General features: G+C 35.5%; 2 protein-coding genes across 3 annotated transcripts in view; one reads left to right on the top strand and one right to left on the bottom strand.

Moving 5' to 3' along the window:
• The window catches only part of Hepacam2 (HEPACAM family member 2), a 35,587-nt gene extending 16,317 nt beyond the window's left edge, over positions 1-19,270 (bottom strand). Inside the window, exons 1-4 of one of the 2 annotated variants that reach the window (XM_027919878.2) lie at positions 19,192-19,270; positions 11,870-12,223; positions 8,228-8,512; positions 1,020-1,316 (exon numbers count right to left, since the gene is read on the bottom strand). In XM_027919878.2, coding sequence (XP_027775679.2) covers positions 1,020-1,316; positions 8,228-8,512; positions 11,870-12,223; positions 19,192-19,270 — 1,015 coding nt within the window. Of the gene's footprint in view, positions 1-1,019; positions 1,317-8,227; positions 8,513-11,869; positions 12,264-19,191 lie in introns of those variants that run through there. The other variant, XM_027919879.3, reaches the window with a different exon arrangement.
• A 5,606-nt stretch (positions 19,271-24,876) lies between these two features.
• Positions 24,877-27,634, top strand: part of Vps50 (VPS50 subunit of EARP/GARPII complex) — a 123,635-nt gene continuing 120,877 nt past the window's right edge. Inside the window, exon 1 of the mRNA XM_027919894.2 lies at positions 24,877-25,008. Within this exon, the coding sequence (XP_027775695.1) occupies positions 24,976-25,008 (33 nt within the window). The 5' untranslated portion in view covers positions 24,877-24,975. The remainder of the gene's footprint in view (positions 25,009-27,634) is intronic.

Genomic DNA, 27,634 nt, shown 5'->3' on the forward strand with positions numbered 1-27,634 from the left:
AAGATGAGAAAAAAGAAACAAGAAAGAAGAAGGAAGGAAAGAAGAGCATGGACCTGAGAGAGGTGAAAAATAGGAGAATGGAAAGCATTTGGTCATAGAATTGGGGGTAGGGCCATAAGCAAGAGAAAAGAGACTGAGATAATATTTAGCTTTTCATCCTCGGTTGGTAAATCATAGGAATATTCATTTTGAAAGAGAATTCGGATAGTAATTTGGCAAGGGAAAAGGTGGTTTAGTTTGATATGTTAGACTTAGATGCTGCCTCTGGTATTTTCAAGCAGGAAGATCCAGAAGGCAGCTGGGTATACAGTTTTAGAGCTTTGAAGATAAAGGTTTGGCATGTGCCAGTGTTATATGAAACCATGAGAATAAGTGAAGTCATACAGGAAAATAAAATGGAAAGATGGAAATTTTAGTGGACATCCATACTTTAGGCGGTGATTTTTAAACTTTTATAGGTCCATAACATTTCTAAAAATAAATTGATTTGTAAAAAATACTTAATTATACAGACTTAAAAAGTTTTGTAATTTTCAAGGAGTTGCATGTATCATTGAGAACGTCCCTAGATTTCATGTATTTAAAGGATGAGAAGTGGAACCTATCAATAACAATACAAAGAACAGTCAAATAGAAAAATCAGAATTCTAACGTACAGAGATGTATTTATCTGACCTAATGTAACAATAGATATAAACCCTTTAAATTAGCAGCCTACTTCTCTTGTATTCATATTTGTAAAATTAGGAAATTAATTGTGCATGTTTAGAAGTAATTTATTGAATTTCCTTTTTCTTCATAGCCCTTTAAATTCTGCAACAGAATTTCCCTTCATTTTGTTTTGAGTTTTCTTTCTTAGAGTCATAGAAATCAGTTAACATCGGAAAGACATGTTTTTTTTTTTTAAGTATATGAACAATTCCACAATGTTTTTTTTTTTTCTTCTATAGAGATATTAGACAGGGGAAGGCAATGCATTTGTATTTTATGAGGGTATTTTCCTTTTAAGTTACACTTACCTGTGGAAGTGATGATGACTGTGAAACGAGTTTCATCTCGCCTTCCAGTTATGTTGTTGTAAGCACAGCATACATAGTCAGTTGTCTTCTGGGCTACTTTCTCAGATGCAACTTCCAAGCGAGGCCCATACTTAATGACATATGTTGTATTGTCAGTCCTCCGAATCCAAGAGTAGGTGTTGGGGGGATAAGAATCAGCAGAACAATCAAATAGAATGGCTTCTCCAAGATCCACAGTAAACACTTCCCCTACTTTTAGCCCTTTATCAGAATTAACTTGAAGTCCATAAGGTCCATCTGCATCAATACAAAAAAGAAATAGAGGGGTAACATAAATATTTGCAACATACTTTGGGGGCTTGGGAGAGCTTAGCAGTATTTTACTTTCTTTGCAAGTCTTCACATGAGACTTGGGCAAACAGGTCCTTGTTTAGATTCCCAATGAACTTATTTGTAATAGTGAAAACCTGAAGTTTAGCTTTACAGACACTATCATTATCATTGTGACATTAACTTTTTCAGTATTGTATTGATAAAGACACATTCTTGTTGGAAAACTCAATATTTTTGAAATAGTAATTGTACTTGAAAATATTTTTACAGCATACGATGTCCATTATTTTTTTCTTTGACAACCATACTTGAATATCATCTATTTTTCTTCTCAGTGTGAGGATAGGTCATCCAAATATTTACTGAAGGCATAGTTTCACAAGGAACAGAGATTTGTGCAAATAGATATAGGAGTGTTTCATATTTTCATAATATTAAAACAGTTAAAGAATTTTTAAAATTCCTACCCCTAAGCTAACCTTAAGATTCCACTTGGAAATATAAAGATATATATATATTTACTGTCATTAACAAATATTAATTGATCATCATTAAACTACTTAATCATGGATATACCCTGGTGTTTTCCCACACAGTCCAAGGCTTTTATAGTATTTTGCCATTCCCATGGTATCAGGTCCCAGCAGATGAAGACACATGTCTTAATGCTTTTTTTCAGAGAATAAAAAGAGAGATTAAGAATATTCCCCAGCTACAAAATTTTCTCATCTAGTCTTAAGCCCTGGTTTATATTGTAAAAACTTTCACATTTTAGACAGGATTGTACTAACTTTTCAGTGGATGGTAGCTGCTATTTTTTGGACATTTGCTATGTGAAAGCACTTTAAATTCTTACATGTATAACCACATTTAATCTTTAAAGAAACCATATCTGATAGATGTTATTATTCCCATTATAATATTTAAAAAATTATTTGTACATGATCACATAGTTTTTAAATAGCAGAACTGGGACTCTTAAAATATATGCATTTAATCATTCATATTAATCCACTAAAAGGAAATAAAGTAGAAGAGATATAAATAATAAATTTATCAGAATATTTTCTTGTTGTCTACCTATACTATTACTTCTATAATAAATTATTGTTTAATTATATATTAACTGTAATTAGTCAAATATTCAATCAACAAATATTTACTTGAGAGATATGTATAGATAATATATTTAGTATATGAGAGACAGAAATAATTTTTAATCTTTTTTTTGGTTCTGATTTTGTTTTGAAAAAGTCTTAACACTCATTTCAGAACATGAGCAATAATATAATGTGACTAGACCTTACTTAGTAGGGTCATCAGTTTTGTCAACCATTAGTTAAGTGTTCTTTAGAAATTAATGAAACTTTTTGGGTCATGGCTTTTCTCATCTTTTAATATAAAAAACTGGATTAACTTGTTGCCAATGTTCTTTCTACCTTTCAAACACCATGATTCATACTGTGCTAGAGCTATTTTAAATATGACAAGCCAATCTCAAGTTTGCAGATTTCCAGAGTGGCTCTTCATTTTGTCGGTATTTTCTGACCGACCTACCTTTTGATAAACAAATTTGCAAAAATATGACAGAATCTAATGAGTCAAAACAAGGGTTTATGTTTAGCTAGGGTACATACCCTTAAACAACCTACAGATTTACATTAATATGTCAAGATGAGGTAACCATTTAATCACCCCTTGGTATTTGGGTTGATTGGCTCCAGAACACTTTGAGGGTACCCAAAACTGCAGATGCTCAAGTCCCTTACATAAAATGGTGTAGCATTTGCATATAACCTCCATACGTCTTCCTGAATATTTAAAAGCATTTCTAAATGACTGAAAACAACGTAAATGCTATGTAAGTAATTGTTATGACTTATTGTTTAGGGAATAAGACATGAAAAAGTGTGTACACATATTGCATATAAGCTGTAATTTTCCAAATGTTTTTCTATCTGAGGTTGGTTAAATCTGTTAATGTTGAATCTACAGATATGGAGTACTGACTGTATTTTGAAATTTAAAGCAATCAGGAACTTGAGGTAGAGGATTAAAATGAGGAGGAACATAAGTTCCCTGTGAATGCATTAGCACCTTGTCACACTGTTTTCCTGTTTTAGTCTCTGATGAAATCTCAGGTGAAACTGGTGGTAGCAGGCCCGCCCTGGCCCCTGGGGACTCAATCCCCAGTTCTTTGTTATGCATGTCAATGTGGCCAGCTCACAAGGCCATGACACCGGCTTGCGGTTCCCTGTTTATCTGCCTCGAGCATATGTGTCTCTCGGGAACATCTTGACCTGTTCGAGCCTCCTGATAGGGGAAGGTGACTTGACGGTAACCCAAGGACGCAGTTATTACTCTTCCCTCCTCACTTTTGAGTAATTTCCCGCAGCTGTTAAAAAGATATATAAGGGGAACAAATTTGGCAATAAAGCGTGCACACGCTCCCTCCTGGATGAAGAACCTTGGTGTCCTGTGTATTTTTTAACCCCGCCGTCTCTCGCCGGACTCGGCTCGGTTAGCCCGACGCGGCATGAAACCACTGTGATCACGATTTAGAACAGTGTACTGTGAAGTGAAACCCTCTTATTCGGAGCTCCACTAAATAGTAGTAGTTTAATGGAAATGAAAATTTGCTTTTACTCACTCAATCAAAGTTGCTATTGAGATGTTACTGTGTGCATGACACTGTTCTAGGCACTGTGAGTGAATCGAGATGTTGAAGACATGGTTCTCGAGGCTGCTGTGTGCAGCAGCAGTGCCCCTTCTGGTTGTCAGCATTGATAGAACATTAGGAAAGCAAAGGCCTCCAACTAGTGTTCACACAGAAGGAAACAAATGGGAGGAATCCACAGTGACTGGGAAGAGCACATGAAAATGAATATTACTTCTTTCAAAATGTGCTAACATTACTCAAAACTTTTTTGGAACCTCCTCATTTGAAATCACCTTAGGACCTTGCAACAGAATGAAGTGCTTTCACAAGCAATAATTCTTTAATATTAGAGGGTGTGTCCCAAAGTCACAGCGAACCAGAGGTAGTAATAAGTAAATAAGTAATAAGTAAATAAGATCATTGAGCTAATTTAAAAAATCACTCTAGCTTAAAATAAAAATGCTTTCAAAGAAAGAAATCTTAGTTTATCTTCTCATCTTAGTTTATCTTCTCTTATTTTTATTTCAATTTTGCTACTTCCTCACTTGTTGGGTTTCATGACTGGCCTCATCTTTCCTTTTTGTCTTACTTATATGCTATATCTGGCTTTTCAGAGTTGGCCTCAAATCCCTCAAACTCCCTTCCACACCAACCTCTAAGCATCTCTTCCATTACTTGGAACCTAACACCTTGAAGCATTTAAATCCCTTGCTTCTTAAAATACTTTTAAAATCCTAAAATTCAAAGAAGCTCAATGTGAAAAAAAAGTCATTTGTAATTTTATTGCTCAGAGAACCAATATCCACATTTCAGTGTATGATCAAGTCTTTCTTCACACACATACACACACACCCCTAACTATATCTTACCCCGAACACACTGCTTAAAATGCATTTTCATTTTCTTTATCAGTAGCACTTCAGGCTGAGTATCCCTCTACTTTGAGGCAGAGCCTAGCACATTATTCAAGTGAATGGATATCTAGTTGGAGATGTTTGGAATGATTCAACAAGGGTGACTTCTGATACTAAAGATGAAAGCAGAAGGATAATTCCATTTTGACTTTGGATTATGGTTCACTTTTTTGCCTTTGGCAGAAGCTTCCCAATGGAAATGAACCCATAGCCTCAGGAATGACTGTTTACTAAATGACTTGTAAAGTCACATGTCATCTGTTGTCTTTAACAATTTATGGCTGGGTGGGAACAATACTGAAAATTCTGTCATGATGCTGCTTGCCACCCTGCTTGGGAGCAGATGGTAAGTATTTACCATGAATGACCCCTTTTTTTCCTTTAATTTTTATCACTTGGAGTACCCCCCTGCAGCAATACCATATGTTGCACACAGAACATAGTGGTTAGTAGGTTATTAGCTGCAGCTAGAAGCATGTACATCTTGTGAACTGCATGTAGATATTTGTCTGAATTATCAATTTGACATTGTATTCCATCAAGGCCAATACCAAATTATGACATCATAACCTCATAAATATATGATCAATTTTGCTATATTTTGTTATATTTTTTCCTGACAAAATAAAAAAAAATGATTCCTGCTTTCATGAAAAAAAACTGTCATGGAAACAGTGCTTTTAGAAAACAGAATAGATGATTTGTGCTAAATTATGATGTGGACCTCTATGAAGAAATATTAGAATGTGACATTTACAAGATTATTGAAGAACGTTGCTAAAGGTCAGAAAAACAAAGGGCTGAAGCACTATAATGAAGAAACTGTCACCTTATAATAGGAATCTAACCTTTCCACAGTATCATCAAGTATCACTGGAATCTGAAAGGGTATGAAAAAAAATAATGTATTCCATTTAGTCAAGTTCAAGAAACTTTATTGAGTTCTTAATCTGTGTCAAGTGTTGCCCTACAGATATAAAGGTAAATAATGTGAAATTATTACTTGGGTTTGGGGTGCTTATTAGTGGAGGAGAGTCAAGGAAAACATAATGCAGTGAAAACCAGGAAAGAGTTCTGACACAATCTCATTTCCTATTCTTTCCTACAACATTAAAAGGTAGTTCTTTGGGATTAATATTCAGTATATGATATCTGGCTGGCATTTGTTCCTTTCGTATGTTAACGTCAACCATTTAGACTAAATAATAAGAACAACATAGGGATGTGTCCACATAGTCCTAGATTTTGATTTGAGTAGTCTGTTCATATTTTCTTTTCACTATGTTTAAATAAATGAAATACCAAAGTCTGTGTTATTTGAAGTTGAGTTAAAGTTTTAATTCTTTCAGAATAATTGCCAAGAATATGCATATAAATAAACTGCACCAACTTTGAACTTTTTGCTCCAATTCAATGCTAGTCTCATAGAATAGGCACAGCGTGTAGTTTCATTGTGAATCTATTTAACAGCCTATATTTTAATGTAGATGGAATATTTCACAATGTTATAAGAATGTAAGATTAAGTAAAACCATCATTAAAATACAGCTAAGAATTCAGCTATAAAAATCATGTCATAATCACAATATAAATTATGACTTGTTTCCATACATTTTAAGGTACTTTTACTTTGGCTTTATGCCTGGGTTCCTTCTGTCCTCATTGCCTGTAATCATTTCCTAAGACATTGCCACTTGCCCCCAATCATACCTATTGTTCTAAGTCCACTGAAATGTCACTTTCTGCAAGAAGCCTTCTTCCCAGTCAGAAGCAATATTTCCATCCTCTGAATTCCAATGGGTTGATATTATTGTGGTTATGATGGCTCTTATACAGTACAAGTCATCCAGAGTTCTAAGAACTTTTCACATAGTAACAGTTTCAATCCTCACAATAACTGTTCAGAAAGATCAAGGGATTTACTTAAGGTCATACAGGTAATGACTGAATGCACTTCCCACTTCAATCTGTCTGATTACTAAGCATCTAAGTGCAAAGCTTTAGTGCCTATTTCAGTATTATGAGTATGTATTTGATGAGTGACTATACATATATACATGCACAAACATACTTATATGCACACATATAACATATGTGTATATATATATATGTGTGTATATATACATATGTGTGTATGTGTATGTGTGTATGTATGTGTCATAATTCTCATCTTAGTATACAACCAGCTGAAACCTCCACCCTCATGCCACAGAGGTAACAAGTGTCCTGCTACTTTTCTTGATAAGTTGTGATGGCAGCCATGCTCTAAATTACATGGCAGCTGCTAAAAAGACTTCCTGATGTTACAGGTCATTGGTTCTCATTTTGTCCCCCAGGAGACATATGGCAATGTCAAGGGACATTTTTAGTTATTACAACTGGAGAGGGTTGCTACTGGTGTGCAGTGGGTAGAGGCCAAGGAAGATGCCAAACACTGTATTGCACAAGATAGTCCCCATTACAAAGAGTGATCCAGCCCAAAATGTCACTAGTATAGAGGTTTAGAAACTACTACACTGAAATTAGAATAGCATTAGTAAACATATTAGAGGTAGTGCTATGAAGTGGAAAGGACTGGGGAAATAATGCAATAAAGAAAGTGCTTGGGTTGGTGATAGTAATATGACATGAGCTGAAGGGTTTGATAAACTTAACTGTGCACACGAGTTTAAACTCATGCAGGGAAAAAAGACCACAAAAAATTGAAATCCAGAACTAACTGTTGATTCCCTGGGAACCTGAATTATTTTTGACAGAATAATTAAGTAGAATCTAGAATCTTCCCTGCACCTTCTAGAATCTTCCCTGCACCTTCTTCTAAAAACAGCTGAGAAATGCGCAGAAAGAACAACAATGCCCTGGGGTGTGCTCTCCGTGCATAACCTAGAACACTTTTTTTTCCCCCTTGGGGTCAGTTACAGAGCAAATTCCTCTCCCAACCTCACCGACTCTTCCTTTTTGGGATGAACAAATTAGTACCTCTACATGATTCTGGGATCTTGAAATCAAATTCTTACTTTCCACTGCAAATGAGGTCACACAATGTACTGAATTCCAAATTATATCTTGAGTGGCTCCTGGCCAGTATTTCAACTTGGTCTTCAAGAAATAGGATTGTGTTAGCAGATAAATTTTATGACAAGACAATGCCTAGGAGATATGACTATAAATAATCCTGAACTACAATAATGATAAAATACCAAATGATATCTGGTGCTGATATTCTGTGGGCCTACCCTATGAGAACTTTCCAGAAGAAAAATATCTTTTGAGTAATATAAACAAACAAACAAGCAACTTACAATAGATGGTGGGCATAATGATGTTACTTTCCATCTCACTGACAGGGTTCTTCACCAGGCAACTGTAATTCCCAATGTCTTCCTTAGTCACTGGGGAAATATGAAGTGTGTTGTTTTGAGGAGAAAAGGAATAGGTGGAACTGGTGCAGACAGGCTTCCCATTCTTTAACCACTGGTAAGCCAATCGGGTGCCCCCTTCCACCTGGCACACCAGTGTTATGTTCCCCACATACTCCACAGCCCCAGAGGAAGGGTAAGTCCAGACCACTGGTTTTGCGACAGGATCTACAAAATCAAGAGAGAGAAATTATTTTTGCTATCCATGAAACTACAATAAAATTCTCTGTGGTTTTTCAAATATTAAATCCTGGAGAAATTATTCCAACGTTTTATATTTTGTAAATGTAGACAGGCAATAATTAAAGAAGAGAATAAAAAGTCATGGGAAATGCAAACTAATAAAATATAATAATTTTATTCATAGACAGAACCAAATTTTAGAACTTACTCTTCAAATATTGTATAATGAAGCCATTTGCTGTATAGATAATGTAGTTAGTAGTCAAGAACCCCAACTTCCTTATTTCCTGTTCACTGTGCTTTCCCAACACCACAAAGGTATAATTTCCCAGGCAAAATGTATATGCTTATTTCCTTCTCTTGACTTGTCCTAATGTACTAAGAGCAGCTGGTTGGAGTGATTGTGGTGAACCCCAATTTCCAACCACTATCAGCAAAGTAAACAGTTCACATATAGTATAATGTTAAAGAATCAAGGGAAAGTGTTAGAGACTCAATAGGCACAGTTTCCTCTTCTATATAAAAGAACCCAGTATATGTTTTAATTGTTTTACATTTGTGTTGCAACATAATGTTAGTTATTTTAACAAACCAACACCTACATTTCAACATTGATTCAATCTGATAACAGATTAAAATGTATTGTTGGAACTGTACTAAATTAAGAGCTATAAAAAACAAATTCAATAGAAATTTCTGTTGGGAAGTTGAGTTACAGGAAAATAGTTTTATATTCCAAGTTTAACAGATAGTGGGTACTTAATATTTATCAAATGAATACATTTCCAAGAATGCATAATATTTCCTTCTGAATTTCTACTCTGAAGTTGATGGTAGAGGGTAGAAATGATATATGTATTCACAACCATTTTCAGCAACCTTCACCAATCTCTGAGGTTCTTGATTCTTTATTTGATAAAAACAGTGACTTGCCCAGAGTTACCTGGCATTCAGTGGTAAAAATAAGAGGGCTTTAAGTCTAGCAATATTTCTCTCCTGTATTTTGGAGAGAAATGCATTTAATAATCTCCTGTGTATGATTACAGAACACAGAGAGAATAAGATGGCATATGAGTGACTGATAATTTGCACCAATACTGAGACTTTAATTCCTATCAAGGGTTCAGTTGAGGTTGATGCATCCTCCTCCAGCAAGTCTATCTTGAATCATGTTTACATTTTCTTACAATGGAAAATGTGCATCAGAGCACAAACAGACCCAATTCTCCAGCCCAGGGAAGATAGAAAGAAACGAAATATAAGGAGGAATGAAGTTGTAAGCAACTTGTAGGGGGGAGCTGAGTAGTTCTGAAACTTCCATCAATTTTCAAGGTGGGTTTTAGCAACTGGCTTGTCCATTTAATCGATCCTTTATCTTTGCTGGCAAGAGGAAAGGATTTAGAATAATATTTTGTTTATAATATCATGATTTTTAAAAATTGAACTATATATATTTATTAGGTAAAAACCTTATATTTAAAGTGCATCTTTATGTAGAAACATATATGGTATGGTATAAAAAGATAACATGTGAACAGTCTTTTATGAGGAGAACCAGTCATTAGAATAGTCATCAGTACTGTGAGCCTAGAACAGTGTTACTCAGATGTGGAAGTTTTCCTTCTGAGAAAAATTTTTGCTCAGGTCCTAAAAGCCAAAGAAGCCTTTACTGGTTGCATTTCCCTTATCAGGTCCAACTTCCCTATTAAGTTTTTGGAGAGACAAGAAAATTTCACAAAAATTCCTATATTTCTTTTCTTTCCCTAAAGTCGCCCTTCAGGCATCTGATTCCACATCCTTTATCTTAGCTCCCCTGCAGCCTCCCTTTCTCTTCAATAGTCCACTTACTATACAACCACTCAACAGGTGGTTTCTGAGTCTATTAATGGCCAGCAAATTTTTTTGGGGGGGGACCAGGGATGGAACTCAAGGACACTCGACCCCCTGAGCCACCTCCCCAGCCCTATTTTTGTATTTTATTTAGAGACAGCGTCTTACTGAGTTGCTTAGCACCTCACTTTTTGCTGAGGATGGCTTTGAACTCATGATCCTCCTGTCTCAGCCTCCCCAGCTGCTAGGGATTATAGGCATGAGCCACTGCACCCAGCAGCCAACAAGGTTTTAGGCAGTAAAGAGAAAGCAGCAAAATTCCTATGGACCTTAAATTTTAGTTAGGGAAGATAAACAATAAACATAATGACACTGGTATGTGTGTGTGCATTTGTGTGTGTGTGTGTGTGTGTGTTTGAAGGAGTAAGATTAAATTTTATATAAGTTGGTTAAGAAAGATTTAAGAGATAGTGTGATATTTGAGTTGAGACCTAAGGAAATAGGGGAAATACCTTGGAGAAAAGCCATCTAGGTGGAGTGAACAGCAAGTAAAAAGACCCTGAAATGTGTGTCTGGCCTGTTTAAGGAGGAGCAAGCAGATCAGCAAGGCCAGGACAGAGGTGGAAATGGTGTCAGATAGGTGCGAGGATGTAGGGCCTTGAAGTCCTTGTTAGCACTTTGGTTTTATTTCGAGTGAGTGAGAAAGCTGTTGGAGGAGTTTTAAATTGCAAAAGGCAGGAGCAGAGTGGCATGCTACTAGAATAATCCAGGCTATAGCTGGTGGTTGATGGGGGGGACGGATGGGGGTGGTAAGTAGCTGTACTCTGTCTATATTTTGAAGGTAATGCTGACAGGGTTTTCTTGTGGACTGGGTGTGGGTTGTGTGGAAAGACAGGGTCAGTGATCACTGCAAGTTTTTAGCCTGAGAAACTGATAGAATGGAATTGATATTTACTAAGATGAGAAATATCAAATAAACAGCTCTATAGAGAAAAATCAGAAGTTGGGCTTTGGACATAATACATTTAAGGTATGCCACCTAGTTATCTTAATAAGAAAAACATATCTAAAAGTTAGCTAACTCCTCTCCTCCTCTGAGAACATTTCCAGAAACTCTATTGTCCTTAAGTGTAGTTATTGAGCTCATTCTCCCCAAAACAGTGTATCAAATTAAAAACTTCATGTGACACAAATAAAAATACTACTGAGATTTAATTTATTTTTCATCTCATTATATTAGCAACTTAATTTTTGCAGTTTCCAGGGGAACTAATAACAAGTTATACTTATTGCTTGATTATTTTTTGCTGGGCACTGTGCATACCCCTTACATAAATGTCTGATCAAATCTTCAGAAAGCCTCATGAAGTTGATAATATCATTAGTATCATGAGACATAAAGGCTTTGAGAGTTAATTAATTTGCCCAAAATTTCAGAATCTAGGAAGTTTAGAGTCCTGAACCTCTGCTAACTCTATACCAGCTTGCTATATACAGTCATAGTGGACTCACCATCTACAGTGACTTGTATCTTCTGACTTGAGGATAGAGTTCCATTTCCCTGAATATTGACCTTCACAATGTAATTGCCTTCATCGGTGAACTGCAGTGGGTTGATAAGCAGAGATGCATTGGGTGGCATCATGGTAAACTTGTGTTGGTATTCCAAGTCGGGAACCACAGACTTATTCACAGAGCCCAGCAAGTATTTGGGCATTGTGTGGGGCCTCTCAAACAGCCATATGATCTGGATGTCCGATGCTGGAGTGTGGAAGCCATAGTGCACAGGAAGGTAGAGGGCCTGACCCCTGATGCCATGGACAGTCTGTGATGGCACCATCACCTTCAACCCCGAACAATCCATTGCTACAAAGGCAAAGAAAGCTGTGAAGACCCTGAGCCACATTTCATAATCCAAAGGAATAACCGCAGAGAGAATTTGATCAAATGATAATCCTTTTCAAAGAAGAGAGGCTTCTTAGTACTGACCATTCTATTACTGGTTTCAGGTAGAGGTAAATATTTGTCTCAAAACCTTATGCATTAAAAAAGCTCCACCCAAAATCTATGCTGAATGCATGACTTCTTTAAAGGCAAGAAAAAAATGAAAAGCAGAAGTAATTATCTATAACCGTTAAAGAATAATTGGAAAAGGAGAAGTGGGAAAGATTGTTAGTTCTAAAGTCCAATGAAACCATTAAAACATTTGAAATTATGACTATATTAATGTCTGTGCCATATCATATCCTGATCAAACTATATAATTTCAGAAATATGGGGAAGGGAGCAAGGTTTATTTCATTCTAAAAATTTTTCCCCAAACCTTCTGAAATGGCTTAATATTCTATTTTTATAAGTTTTCCCCTTTAGCCAAAGCCTTGCTAAATGAAATAACCCAAAGGAAAGTGGTATTAAACCACAATAAATCATTACCAGTCATTCTTGCCCAGGAGAGGAATCTAGTTGATGTGTTTGAGGAACAGCAAGCGGAAGGCACAGATGGAACAAAGTGGAGGAGGAAGAGAGTAGTAAGATATGAGTTCAGTGAGTTGGCCAGAACAGATTGGGAAGGACCTTACAATCATGGGAAAGACCTGGGCAATATGATTCTGAGTGATATGGGAATGCAACTGGAGTCTTGCCAACAGAGAAGGGGTATTATTTTTTCTTATGTTTTATTAGACTTGTTGCTGTGAGAATAGACTGGACTAGAGAGAAGAGCAGAAGAGCAGGAACAGAGAGACCACTTTGGAGGTGACTTCAATAAAACAGGCAAGAGATGATGGTGTGGACCAAGGTGCTAATAAATGATATGCAAGAAGGCTGGTGTAACTAAAGGATTTGCTGACACACTTGGGATGAGATATACGAAACAAAGAGGAATCAAGCATGACTGCCGTGTTCTTGAGTTAGGCCAAATGGAAAAAAGGAGTTGCAACTGATAATCCCTGAGGAGAAAAGGTTTTGGGGGAAGAAGTTAGTTTTGGACATGTTCATTTTGAGATACCCATTAGACATATAAAAGGCCAGGTAGAATGGATATAATTGGACATGAAAACCTGGTTGAAGGGAATTTAGGAGAGAATGAGAGACCTAGATGACTCTGGGGCATGGAGGCCCAGTGCATAGTCCTGGGCAGTGCCTGGGTTATTTGAGCCCATGCACTTGCAGATGTATCTTAAGTTTGCAGTTTTTTCCTATTTTCTGGCACCTGGAGGTATCCCTATCTTATACTCAACCATGACATATTGTTTTATTTAACATTTTTTTAATGTATTTGCAAAGGAGAATCCTCCTTAACCTAGGCTAACACGTTTCTGGATCTCTAATTCAAAGCTTTTTGCTTCAAGCTCTTAATTTTCAAAGGAGGCACTATAATTCCTCCATCACAGGAATGTTAGAAATGGAGAGAGAAAGTGGTGAGTTTAAATGTGGAATATTTTGGACAGTGAGAGAAAAAAAGAGAGAATGGAACAGAAATTGGAGACAGTGAGTATAAACACTTTTGCAGAGTTTTTCTGCAGGAGCAGAAAAATAGGATGGGAGTTAGGCAGGAATGTAAAATATGAAATCAAGTTTTTACCTACTGAGAAAGATCCACTTGAAAGGGAAATGTTGATGAAGGAGAATGGAGATGAGTGAAGGTTGAATAAAATCCTTGAGCTGATGAGAAGAGATAGTAATTAAGCACAAATATGGGGATTTTACACTTTCAATTTTCATATATACAAAATATGTATTCTCTTGGCTGATGTCCCTCTTCATTGTTACTAGGAAGCTTCGGTGTTACTAGGGGGTGGATAACTTCATCTAAGTCATGTTATGGTAGGCCACTGACATGAAGATGGGAAAGGCAAAAAGCTCTGTTTATCTCTTGCAATAATTTATTTGGAGAAAGTAAACATTTAGGACTACTCTTGAGGAATCTACCAAGAATATATTTATTTTCTTCCTTCCTAGGGTAGAGGCAAGAACAGATTCCTATGGTTTTGGCATCTGGTGAGTTATTGGTACAGAATGAGACTTTGGGATCGGCAGGATGTTAAAGCAAAGAATTCAGAAGAAAGCATGAAGAGGAAGAGATGAGAAGGCTAGAGGAAGAACAGACCCCTAAACACTCAATTGAAAGTGACTGAATGAACTGGAGTGTATAAAACAATAAGGGGAACATAAAGACAGTATCCTTGGCTTCTCTGTGGATTTGTGATTATGATTTTTAAAATAATAGACTTTGCATGTTCAATTTAGTGATTTGGTTCATATCAAAGGCATGATAGAGGTATGAGGATGTGCTTCTGCATCCTATTCCGGCAAATGCAAGAATGCTAAATTTGGAGTTTTTCCTAATTTGAGTAATTAGCAAAACAGGAAACTGGGTGCTGGAAAATCTAAAGAGTAGAAAAGTCGATTGCAGAAAAGGAGTAGTGGTCTCTGGAGGGAAAGAGAGAAAAAGAAAGAGGGAGAGTAAATCTATGTCTTAAAACTAATGGTATCTAAGATACATGAAGCAGAAGAGAGGGGGTGAATTCTTTAAAGTCACAGATTTGGAAAGCCATTGACTATTTGGATAGAAGACCAGAACCGGAAAAGATTCTTCCTAGTGTATGTTTTCTCAGTATAAAACAAGATATTTTAAATACTTTTTATCAGAATTAGAGATAGGGAACTTCTGACAAGTTAAAAGCTATTTTTTAGTACCCATTGTTGGTAACTTAATATATGAAAGTATAACTTTCACTGCATCTACTAAGTGTGTTACTGTCTTCTTTTTTATTTAAATGAATATGAAAATATTTACAAGGGTTTTATGGTCAGTCCTGATTTTTTGATTCCTTTGTCTTATGTCCACCAGCCAGTCTTAAATCCATCACTTGTAAGTTACTCTGAAATAATATTCAGGAAACCTTCTCTAAACTTTCAGAAAGATTACTGTATTGGATATTTTGACAGTTAAAAATTCACTGAAATATAAGGTCTTAGTAAAGGACACACATGTGGGATAAAATGGTGATTAGTGGGTTACATGATCTTAAGTCAATTTAAGTCTCAATATGTTTTCTCAAGTGTGAAAGGAGGCGATATTAGCTGATGTTCAAAGCCTCTCTTGAATCTCTAAGTGTTTGTGTTCTTGACATCTTGAGGTATTCTTCTCGGTATAGAGCAACCCACATTTGATGGTGAAGGGTCCAAAGAAGTTTTAAGTATTAAGATTCAATTTGTAGTCCATTTATTAAGTTGTCAACCCCTGAATATTCTTACATAAAGTGACAATTCTGCATTTGTTACCAAGAAATCAAGGGGAAATGATGGGAATCTACATCATTGCCTTGGGAATACACTGGGAAAAGCTGTGTGGCTTCTGACATAAAATGAGGTAGTTGCATCTGGCTGTGAGCAGTTTTGTCATTGACTTATTGGTCTATTTAAGACATTTCACAGCTCAATCTAGAAACCACTGCAAGATTAAGATGTTGATATAGATAGCCCAAATGCAATTTTGGCCAATCTGTTCTTGTCATTTGGGGAAGTCATGGCAGAGGTTCTCTCTTTCTCTCGTCTCTCCCAGAAAGGGAAGAAACCCTTTAAATCTTCTTTCTTTGAAATTGTAGTTGAAAAGATTGATTGAAATTTATTTAATATTCTGGAAATAGTTGGGAGGCACTGTACTACTATGGAGTAATAATATCACTATAATAGAATTGTTGCCGATTTTTGGATTGTTATTCAAAAAGTGGGAACCTAAGCACGAAAACACTGGTTATAGAGTTTATGATTAAAGTTAGGGGATTAAAAATTTTATTTGATAAAATAATAAATATAGTACAAATATAGTAGCCCAGAGAAAAATGAAAGTGCTTTAGTAGAAAATAACCATTTGTATAGCATTTACAATCATTGTTTAGGGGGCAAAACTAGTTCTTTGGGCTATTTTTGAGGCTGTGTCATATAATAATACCTTAAATAATATATTGCCATCCACATCTCTGGATATATTCAATGCTTCTAAATCAAATGAAAAAATGTTATTCAAATATGTACATTTTCTTTTTCAAACGTGTGTATGACAGTGTAGCACAGCTGTTACTTAGAGATAGCCTACATGATTTTATGGGATGAATTATAGATAGCAAGTTATAAGCATGTCAGCAAGGAATGAGTTTCTCTTTAAATAGAATCTTATCTCATTTCCCTAAAATCTTTTCATTTTGCAGAAAAGACATAAACCTATTGATATGATATAACCCTTGTACTTGAGTTTTAGAAATGAACAGATAATTGGGTACTTCCTCTACCTTTTAGGGAGGCACACTGTCATCATTGATGTATTTCTCACTACTGTTAAACACAATAATCTACTAATTTTAGAAAAAAACAGCTTAATTTTGAGGGGTTTTCAAGAACTTTAAAGGACTAAAGCTACTGATTTTATAAAGTCATCCTCTGTGTGAACAAAAAAAGCTTCAAGAAAGCACATAATATAAAATTAAAGAAATGTTAACTTCCTTTTTAGAGTCCAAATATTTTGAATTAAGTGGAAACATTTATTAGATTCATTGATAATTTCCTTTTTAAAAGTGTTGTTTTGGTAGTTGTATATGGACAGCATGCATTTATTTTTATTTGTTTATTTTTACGTGGTGCTAAGGAACAAACCAGTCAGTGCCTCATGCTTGCTAGGCAAGCACTCCTCCACTGAGCCCCTTCATTGATAATTTCTTAGAATAAAAAAGAAAGATTGGGTAAGAAGTAGAACTAGGGAAGACAGACATGCTCCAAACATGATATATGCAATGTATGGCTATTTCAGAGAGTCCCATTAATTTGTAAAATTAGTATCTGTTAATAGTTGCAATCAAAACAAAAATTATATTGTGAAGTATTTCAAGAACATAGAAAATGCAAAAAGATATACAGCCATAATTAGTGTGTTAAAAAGGGAAAACTTTTAAACTTTTTATATCTAAAACATCAACAGAAACATAGATAATCATTAACAATCTGTTATACAAAATTATAGAAAAATTTCCCTTTTACAGACTATCTTAAAATGTATAAAAGAGTATCTTTTAAAAATATACAGTATTAAGGAACACTTGAAATTATACTGTAAAATTTATCTATATCCAGCAACAAAAAGTTCCCTGGACCAGTTTCACTGTATTGAATATAAACATTAGGCTCCACAAAGTGACCTCTACCTTAGCTCAAAATAGTTAACATTTATTTTCCCATTACCATGCATGGTATTAGTAAGCAAAACAGAACTCTTGTTGACTGAAAATAAATGCTTGCATCTTCAGAGAAAATAGAAATTATAAAACTGTATTTTCAATAGATAATAAAAGTTCTATGGGGCTTCAATCTTTAAGACTTTTTTTTTAAAAAAAGAAGATAGAAACAAAAATTCATTACTCCAAAACACAAAACAAAGATTTTCACAGTTGTCATTAAAACAGCCTATCTACAGAGAAAGTAGATTTACATAAGAAAGACAGTCTTGAGATATAATAATAACTTTAGTTATCTATGAATATGCAATTTCTCTGTGGTACACCTTAATTTTATTTCAGTCAAGTTTTTCAGCTGAATTTTCTATAAGTTCTTCTCAAGGCCAATTATAAAAACATCACTTATAAAATGACATCAGTCTTATTGTTCGAAAATTAAAAATGAGTTGGACATACAGGATACTTTCAAAATTAAGAAAAATGTTCAATTTTTCAAAAAATAAAAAATATATTACAGGCTTGAATTTAATTATATAAGCACTATAATAACTGGAACAATCACAACTATGGGAAACTCAAACACTTCAAAACATTTACAGACTGTACATTTCATGTACATGAGATATGTGCAGAATTAGATATAAATTTGAATAATCACCACATTTACTACAAAAGTATAACAAAATATACCTATGAAAATAAAGCACTAACTAACTGAAAAGGTCGAAAATGCAAATGGTTTATGTTGCTAAGTTGTCCTTAAAAATTAAGGAATAAAAACCTCTTTTGAATTTCTATCATTGAAAGTAAACAAAACATGAAACGAATTTGTCTTTTAAAACCTATAAATAGGAAAATGGGAAAAGAGAACCCCTGGTGAAATAATGTCAATGGATAAAAATTGTGGGAATGTTTGGGAAGTACTCCTTTAAACACTTCGGATAAAGAGGAGAATGAGAAAAACAATAAAATACAGAAAAATTTCAATAGGACTAGACATTGGGAAAGAGAAAAGCTAAAGGCATTTAGGAGAAATCATCCTTTTTAACACATTTCTCCCTTTTGTCACCTTTTTTTCCATATTTCATAAAACAAGATAGGTCATTTAAAATAAGGTAGATTTAAGAGAATTAACAGTTTGTAAAAGTATCTTTAAGGCAATATATTTAATTAAAAAACACTTCTATAAATTGTTTTTAATTTAATCATAAGTGGTTCCAATTTCATGGCCTATTAGAACATTTGCCAAAATAAATGCATTAAAAGACAATTGAACCTATATGTAAACTCTGAAAAAAAGAAGAAATTCATTAGATTTTAATAATGTCTTAACTTTCTTAATAAGTGCTATTGACAATAATTGTTGTTCCAAGAAAACAATGATAATCTATTTATTGAAACTCATTTCTCCTAAATGTTCCTGCTTCTTTGTTGGAACAGTGCGTTATTGTTCAAAGGTTCTGACCTGCTCTTCAATTATCTCAGAGAATCTACAGCCTAAAGCAAATATTTACCTTATGCTCACAATAAAAATAAAACTAGAACTCCTTCTTCCCCCTCCCCAAAGCCCCAAATACCTAAAACACAATTCATGCAGGGCCTTACCTAAGAGAAGGAGGTATATTTTGCATTGAAAGATCCCACCTGTGCTGCTGAGACGCTCCATGAAAGCATCCTGTCCCATGTATACAATGCCCTGTTTTCAGTGGTAAGTTGGTTCATGGACCAGCAGCTGCTGGTTTATTTGCTAGGGAAATTAGCAGTGAGGTAACAGACCCTATCCTGCCTCTTGCTTCTGTGATTTGAATACAGAATGAATGTGTATACAAAGGACACAGGGAGTGGGAACACCTGTTATATGCTTTGCAAGAATATTGGCTTATGACTTTCAGAATAGTTTCTTAGTGATTATCAGCAACTGTCAGTATATTTTATAAATTATTCTTAGTTATTAATAATCACACGAAGGAAAACATTCTTTGGGGTGACTTTATTGAAAAACAGTATGCCTTCATAAAAAACAAAATCAGGAGCTGATTTCCTAGTATTTAAAATTATGTCATTATTTTGAAATCTAAGACTTTTTTCTATGAAAATTAGTTCATGTACCTTCTAAGCAGTTGTAAATCTCCATGAAGCCAAGAATTAACATGTGAAAATTATACCAAATAATCAAAACAGAGCATAAGAGTACTTTTAAAAAATGTATTTTTCTGTCAAATCTTTCCTATTACAAATGACTGCTATGGTCTTATTGAATCCGTGGGTTCATCTAATTTTTAAAAGCAAATCACAGGTGTGTTTCCAAGAGGGGCTGAAGCATGGATTGTACATAATTATAACAAAAACCTATGCCAACAGATATTATCTAAAGACCCATTTTCACAGCTGGAACTTGAAAGGAAGTGAACCAGTGATCCAGAAAAGACCTTGCCTCTACTGTGGAGTCCTGCCTACAGGACTAGCCTAGCCTCTTCATTGTCATGGAAGCAGGTAGACTGAGCACTTCTGCTTAATTTACTTAGTTATAGGTTAACTGTTGTTTGCATGAAGGCTCTGGTCCAAGATTTGAACTACAAAATGGAAAATTTATAATCAAATCAGTATCAAGTCAGGTAAAGTTCCTTGTATAAATCAGTTTTAACAGTAAATGTCCACTGAAGAAGTCCAACAACAAGAGGGGAAGGAAAAATATTGCTCAAATGTAATTAAAAGTCAAAAAGTAATGACAGTTATTTTGGAGTCCAAGTTTGGAAATATTCTTTGCAGCAAGGCTCCCAACTTGTCTATAAGGGATTCTGTAGGCAAAAAAAGTGACTTTCAAAAAATCTGAGCCCTCTTCAGAGGTCTGTCATTTAATGATACCTCCATGCTTCAGAAAAAATAGAAAGAGCTACCCACAGTGCCCAGTAATAACTATACCACAAGTTCCTCTGAATTATCTTTACATCATGTTCACAGTCTGTTATAGCACCTATCTCATTAACCTCGATTTATTTGATTAGCTGTTTATTTTCCCCCTGAGCCCCTTGAAACAGACAATAGTCTTATCCATTTATGGATCTTTGACATCTAGGCATACTGCTTAACTATTATTTTTGTTAAAATGTTTCCCCAGGAACAAACTCCAAATAATCTTTGCCCCATGCCTTCTGATGCTCAGTTGATGCTTAAGAAACACACATTGGGCTGGGGATGTGGCTCAAGTGGTTAACGTGCTTGCCTGGCATGCACGTGGCACTGGGTTCGATCCTCAGCACCACATAAAAATAAAGATGTTTTGTCCACTGAAAACTAAAAAATAAATATTAAAAAATTCTCTCTCTCTCTCTCTTTAAAAAAGAATAAAAAAGAAATGCACATAAATTTTGATATTAGATTGCACAAAAAACAGCTCGTAAAGTAATACGGGAGTTCTACAGATATCACATAAGCTCTCTCACACCATTCAGATCAGTGTTGTTTTAAAATATTAATTGCTTTCATTAAATAAGCTTTTTATACTGTTCTACAATCAAGTGATGGCTCATTATGAAGTTTATTGGGTACTGGCAAATGAGAGTAATAAAGACTATATATTGTGGTTTTCCTGAAATGAAATAAATTCAACTTAATGACTTTATATTGTGGTATTTTTTCTATTGCTTTTGTTATATTTAAAAGTATACCTTTTATGATACAAGATAGTAGATGTTATATAAATTAATTAAATACCAGATGAACCATAATTGTGATCTTTTCATGTCATGGCACACATTAAAAAACTGACAATACTTGTGTAGCACATGTAAAGGAAGCATTAAGTGGCATAAGCACAAAACACCCTCTAGCGGTAGGTTTGTAGGTATAAACTCATCTGCTGCAGTAATTTCAGTTCAGATGTTTATACAGGAAGTCATTCAAAGCAATGTCAAAATTTAGTTTCAACTGTTGCCAATTTTTAAGTGACTTAAAAAATTGTTTGAAGTGTTTTTATAAGAAATTTCTCACCATCAACATCTCACATCACACTTGTAACCCCCTGGAAAACTCTGCTCTACTATATACTGCTTAGGGAAAAAAAGGGCCTTTAACCTGTTTACTTATTTATATATATACTTATATTTAAAATGAGAAGGGTGATTAACCTAAAACAAGCTATATTCATGGTGGTTAAATTGTAAGCAATGCAAGGAGCCACTGGGTTAGGGTATGTCTTTATAACTGCGTATGAAAATATACCTGGTCCTGTGCAGGTGTGTGTGTGTGTGTGTGTGTGTGTGTGTGTGTGTACTGGGAGGACTGTGCTCTTTTGTTCTCTCTCAAGTCACATTACATAGTTTATAGTCTAGTTTATTTAAATTATAAGGTTGATCTTTCTTTATATACCAAATGACTGCTACATGAATTTCAAACATCCATATTTTTAATCCATGTTCTTTGAGTATTTTGCAATGGCAAAAAAAAAATTGATAACTAGAGGTGGTGAAATACCAACACCATGTGGACTGGGATTGTGGCTCAGTGGTAGAGCTCTTGCCTAGCATGTGCGAGGCCCTGGGTTTGATCCTCAGCACTACATAAAAAAATAAATAAATAAAATAAAGGTAAAAAAAAAAAAGAAATGCCAACATCAACATAGAACAGTAGGTCTTAAGAAAAAGTGAGGAAAGAAAGCATTTTCTTATTGTTGTAATTAGATCCTAGGAAAGGTTACTGTTTACAGGAAGAACTGGCTGACAGAGTGGGCCAGAACCTGTGCCCAAGCCTGTGCTGCATTCACTCCTGTATGGTAAAGTCTACAACACTGGATCCAAGAAGCCTAGGTCTACCCTCTGTGGCTGCTGACTATGTGGCAATGTCTTCCTTCTTGACTCTTCTCAGCCACAGCTTTATCTTCAGGAAGTGTTCTGTTTTCTGTTATTGCCTGATCAGGAAGTATGGTCACATCATTCTGGACAGGCCAAACTTCTCCACTGTTCTGGTATTTATAGGAGGAGAAGAAATTTATTTTCCTAACCACATGAGGTTTTCAGCTCTTTTTTGTCCTTTGAGAGTTCCCCCCTGTTTGGGCCATCAGAAATATGCCCTTACTTTATTGTTAATGCTGTGATATTCCAATCTGCAAAAACAGGAATGGCACCAAGTTCAGCAAGCTTTTCCTCAAGACTTGTTTGCAGGCCATTATAACTTTCTGTGGCCTACCACCAGGAAAAACTTAAAGTAATAAATCTCTCTCTCTCTCTCTCTCTCTCTCTCTCTCTCTCACACACACACACACACACACACACACACTGAAATATCTCTCTCTCTCTCTCTCACACACACACACACACACATTTTTTAAAATGGGAATAAAATAACATCCCATCTTTTAAAAAGTGTTCATTAGGGCATTAAAAAATTTTATCAAGCTAAAATGCATCATTTATGGGTTATTTTATAAAGTGTTAGGGTAAGTTGATACAGTTTATTTAGACAACCAGCAGGAATTAACTTTACATGTCAATATTGTACTTAAAGCCTTTGTGCTTTTAGAAGTTTGTATTTTCTACCTTCTTCACTATAAGATGTAAACTAAAATGTGGAGCTTTAAGGTAAAACATAGTTGTAATGCTTTTCTTGATTCTCAGTGTCTAATAGTTATGCAAAACACTTATGTTTCCAATTTTTTTTGATCATCTTAACTTTGTGCATTTTTTTGTGTATGAGAGAAAATTCTGGGACTGAATTTGGGTTCTATACCTGGATCAAGGTGTAATGAAATGTGTGGCCTCTATATCTTATATGGATTAATTCTCTTATCACTAACGAATGGATTTTAAATGGTTCAGCTGGGTTTCCTCTAAGAATCACTGAAGACCTAAATCAACCAACAACCCCTAAGAAAATAATAACAACAACAGGATCCTTTTCAAGTGAACCTGACTACTCAGAATCAGAACTACTGGAATTGATCACCACTAAGATATGATTTTTATTTTTTATTAAATTTTTTTTATTGGTTGTTCAAAACATTACAAAGCTCATGACATATCATCTTCGATACATTTGATTCAAGTGGGTTATGAACTCCCATTTTTTACCCCAAATACAAGTTGCAGAAGGATATGATTTTTAATTAAACTGTGAACTCCTTCCTTATTCATCTAAATTGCTTAATATAGTGTTGCTCTGTGCCCAATGATCAACAAATATTTATTGAATTCTATTTTGTTTTATATGTTAATATTGTTGGGAATTTGTTTCTTTTGATATAGAAACTTCTAAATATTGAAGATTTTAGTAAACTAAGAACAGTCAATTAAGATTAAAGGAATGAACTAATGTATGAAATATGATATGTCAAGAGCTTTGTAATGTTTTGAACAACTAATAATAAAAAATTAAAAAAAAAGAAAAGATACAAGCAGCCCATGACCTGGTCAAACAACAATTAGCGGAGGGACAATAAAATAAAATAAAAAAGAATGAACTAAACTAGAATTGCCCTAGAGTGATGGGAATTTTTAAGGGTTTAGAAATAACAGAGCCAGAGATGCATATAGGAAAACATAATATCAAAAGGAATTGCTAAGCACTTTGATACTGATAGAAGTATACACAAGGTGGTTCCGCTGGTGCAGGGAACAGGGCAGAATTATGACTATTAACACCTCAAAACTGTATGGTGCTTCATAATTTACAAAATTGCACCCACTTACATAATCTATTTGTAATTACAAACACCTAGGTCAAATATTACAATCTCATTTTTAGAAATTAAACGTTTCTGAAAGATCAAACAGACTTTCAAAATTTAAAATAACCTCAATATTACTGTTCCCCACCAGTGGCCAGACGCTTTGGGCAACTCAGAGCACACCTTTCCTCAGGCCAAACCCAGTGCCACCTGGGAAGTCCCAAGTTTTCAGGTGATTCCACCAAGTGTGTCTTTCCCCTTCCCGTCTGTCTCACGTTCTCCCACCCTACCCCTTTAGACCAGCTGCGGGGGTTCACTCTATCACACGCCCAGCGGGCGACCTGTCAGTCTGGTTTATACATGGTCTCAGTGTTTGTTCTTTAGTTCACAGCCTGGTCACCTAGGACTTCGGTTTCAGATTCGCCAAAGCAGAGAAATCAAGGGCAAGTACCACCGAAAAGACTCAACATGTAAGATTTGCAGCTTAACGGAAGCACCCGGTGCTTGGCTTGCTGGAAAATGTAGTACCTGGCGGTGCTCTTCTCACCGCTTCTGCGCTGCGGCCGGAAGACTACAATTCCCAGCATGCCCCGGGAAAGGAAGGCTGACCCGGATCAGTGCTCCACGTGACCGTCCACTATGGCTTCCCTGTGTCGGCGCCAGCAGTCTGGTGGTTCGGTGTGATTTGTTAGCTCTCTGCCGCATGGTAATCTCCCCACGACTTCGACATGCAAAAAATAAAATCTCTTATGACCCGACAGGTAAGTCCTGGTGGCTCAAACAAAGGCCTCCTTTTTCTCGGCTGGGAGAAGAGGCGAGATGTTCTGTCCCTGGGCGGCGGCGGGTGGAGACCTATGTTGGAGGTGTTGGCAGGTGTCAGGAGGACTTGGAAGCTGGGACGCACCCTGTAAAACTCACCTGAGCTGCCTACATCGGATTCCTGCTGAAGTAGATAAGGCCCTCATAGAAACATTTCTGTAGACAGGGTTAGTGAGGGAATCAGGCTGGCTTTGTTTCTCCTCTTCGCCTTTTTGCCATCTTTCCAGAACAGCACTAGTTGTGTTTCAGGGACGCTTGGCATCCTGGCTGGCTGGCTGCAAGCAGGAGATTTGGGAAGACAGGTAGGGTCTGTGTAATGGAGATGACTTGAAGAGTGAAACAGAACCCAACAAACAAATGACTTGAAGACAGAATTGGTAGAATTGTGTTCTGGGCCAAATTCTCAAACCTTGTAGCTAAGTTTTTTGCATATGAAAATAATTCTTTGTTCATCCTTTCTCACGATTCTATTATGAGTATCATCAGTAAGCTAAAACTTGTGAATCCTGTTTATTTTAAAAAAATATATTTTTGTCATGGCTAGATGAGGCTTTTTTTTTTTTTTTTTGCCAAAATGATAATTCATGAGTAAGAGTTTTGGCTGTTTTGTAACCTATCTCGTTTATGTTAAGGCTTCCTAATAAAGTTTCAACTTCCTTCAAGCACGAATTGGTATGCATTTCTATTATGTACTTACTGACCTGACTTACTTTATTTCAACTCCAGTATTTCAAAAGAATTGGCAGTTCTTCACTATTTTAACATGAAATAAACAATTTATATTAGTTTTAAATCAACATGCGAAGTTGGGAGAATGTGGAGGAAAATCCTTTAGTGCAATATTCATTTGTGCCTTCTTTCTTGTAGTGGTAGGGATTGAAGGCAGGACCTCATGCATACTAAGCAAAGGCTCTACCACTGAGCTACATCCCCAGCCCTTGTGATTTTTTTTTCTTGATTAAAAGAGAACGTAAATTTCAAATTCTTATTTATTTGAGAATTTAAATTTTAGAGGTATCTGAACAGGTTACAAATTATTTTTGATGGACAGTGAAAATGATCCTTGGAATATTATTTTGCTTTTGTGAAATTACATTGTTGAAGTCATGAAAATAAAATAAAAATTCTGTGAACAATAAAAAGATTTGCAAAGGGGTTAGTAGCATTTTAGCATTCTTTACATTTGTTGTCTACTGGTGCTTAGTTAGCTTCCTACTACTTTTTACTTAATAATGAGTTTGGATCCTGTTTCATCCTGTGATAACTTTGTGACCTTGGGCAAGTTACCTGATGTTTCTAAGCACCTGTTTTCACATCTTTAAAATAGGAACAATAATGTGTTCCTCTAGGGGTTAGCCTGGTGGTGATGTTCATATTATGTAAATGAAGTGAAAGGAATAAATAAAGGTAGTAATAGTGCAGTTTCTAGGCATATCAAAGAAAAAAAATGCTTGACCATACAGACCCTTGCATTGGCTACATAATGGGAAAGCAGTAAAACTGGAAGCAGACTGTTACAGTAATTCAAGCAGTAGAGAAGTTCAGCAAATGTTTTGTTATCTGTCGTTTGACTTTTAAAACACTGCACTTTTGTATGTCCTACCACTAATAAACTGCCTTTGGACTGCTGAATTTAGACTTCTGTTCATGAGTTAAGTTTGGTGCTCTCATGATTGTTGCTTCCCATACAGTTCAGGGTAGCAGTGTTGCCACAGTTATAAAACAGTTTTGGGTGGCTTGTTGTTTTTGGATCTTTCTTTGTGAAAAATAGTAGGAAAGGAAAAAATAAAAATTCTAGATACCAGTGACATTAAGTTTCTATTTCCTGAACGTAATGGAATTGTACTAAAAATGGTAATTCCTCAGCCTCAGGCAGTTGCTTATTGAATTTGAGCAGCTTTTATCTATCTAATTGGAATGGAAGAAAAATCTGAAGAACATACATGAAAAGCTGGAATTATACTGTGTAAAAAGTGAAGTAAAATTGGAGTTTTACACAGCTTTTAAAAGTCATTCGAATTATATGTGTTTATGTCTTGACTTCCACACAGTTGTTTATTATGTTTATTATGTTAACATATATGTTGAGTTAATGTGCAAAGTCTTGAAATTAAGGTCTATGAAATTTATAATATGTTGGCATTTCAGCTGTCCCAAGATCTTTGTTTTTAAAGAGTGGGAAGGAGGGAGGGCTTTGTTAGCTCTCTTTGTTTAGATTATATCTGTTCCATCATTCTCTATTATGCTGGCCTCTGTTCTTTCAATTCGTTCAACAAATTGAATTGAGCACTATGTGCCTGGCACTATTCTAAGTTTGGGGGATGAAACCGTGAGCAAAATAAACAAGTGCTAAAGCAGACATGATGATAAATGCTATAGAGGAAAAGAGGATAGGGAGTCCTGGGAGTAAATTTGGGATTGGCAATTTGGGATTATTTGTAATTTTAGAGTGTCATGGATTGCATCAGAGAGATGGCATCCTGGCTCTCTGGCTGTGAGCAGGAGGTTTGGGAAGACAGGTAGGGTCTGTGTAAATGGAGATGACTTGAAGACTGAAATAGAACCATA

This window comes from Marmota flaviventris, chromosome 1 (assembly GCF_047511675.1).
Source record: "Marmota flaviventris isolate mMarFla1 chromosome 1, mMarFla1.hap1, whole genome shotgun sequence".
NCBI classification, from domain to species: Eukaryota; Metazoa; Chordata; class Mammalia; order Rodentia; family Sciuridae; genus Marmota; species Marmota flaviventris.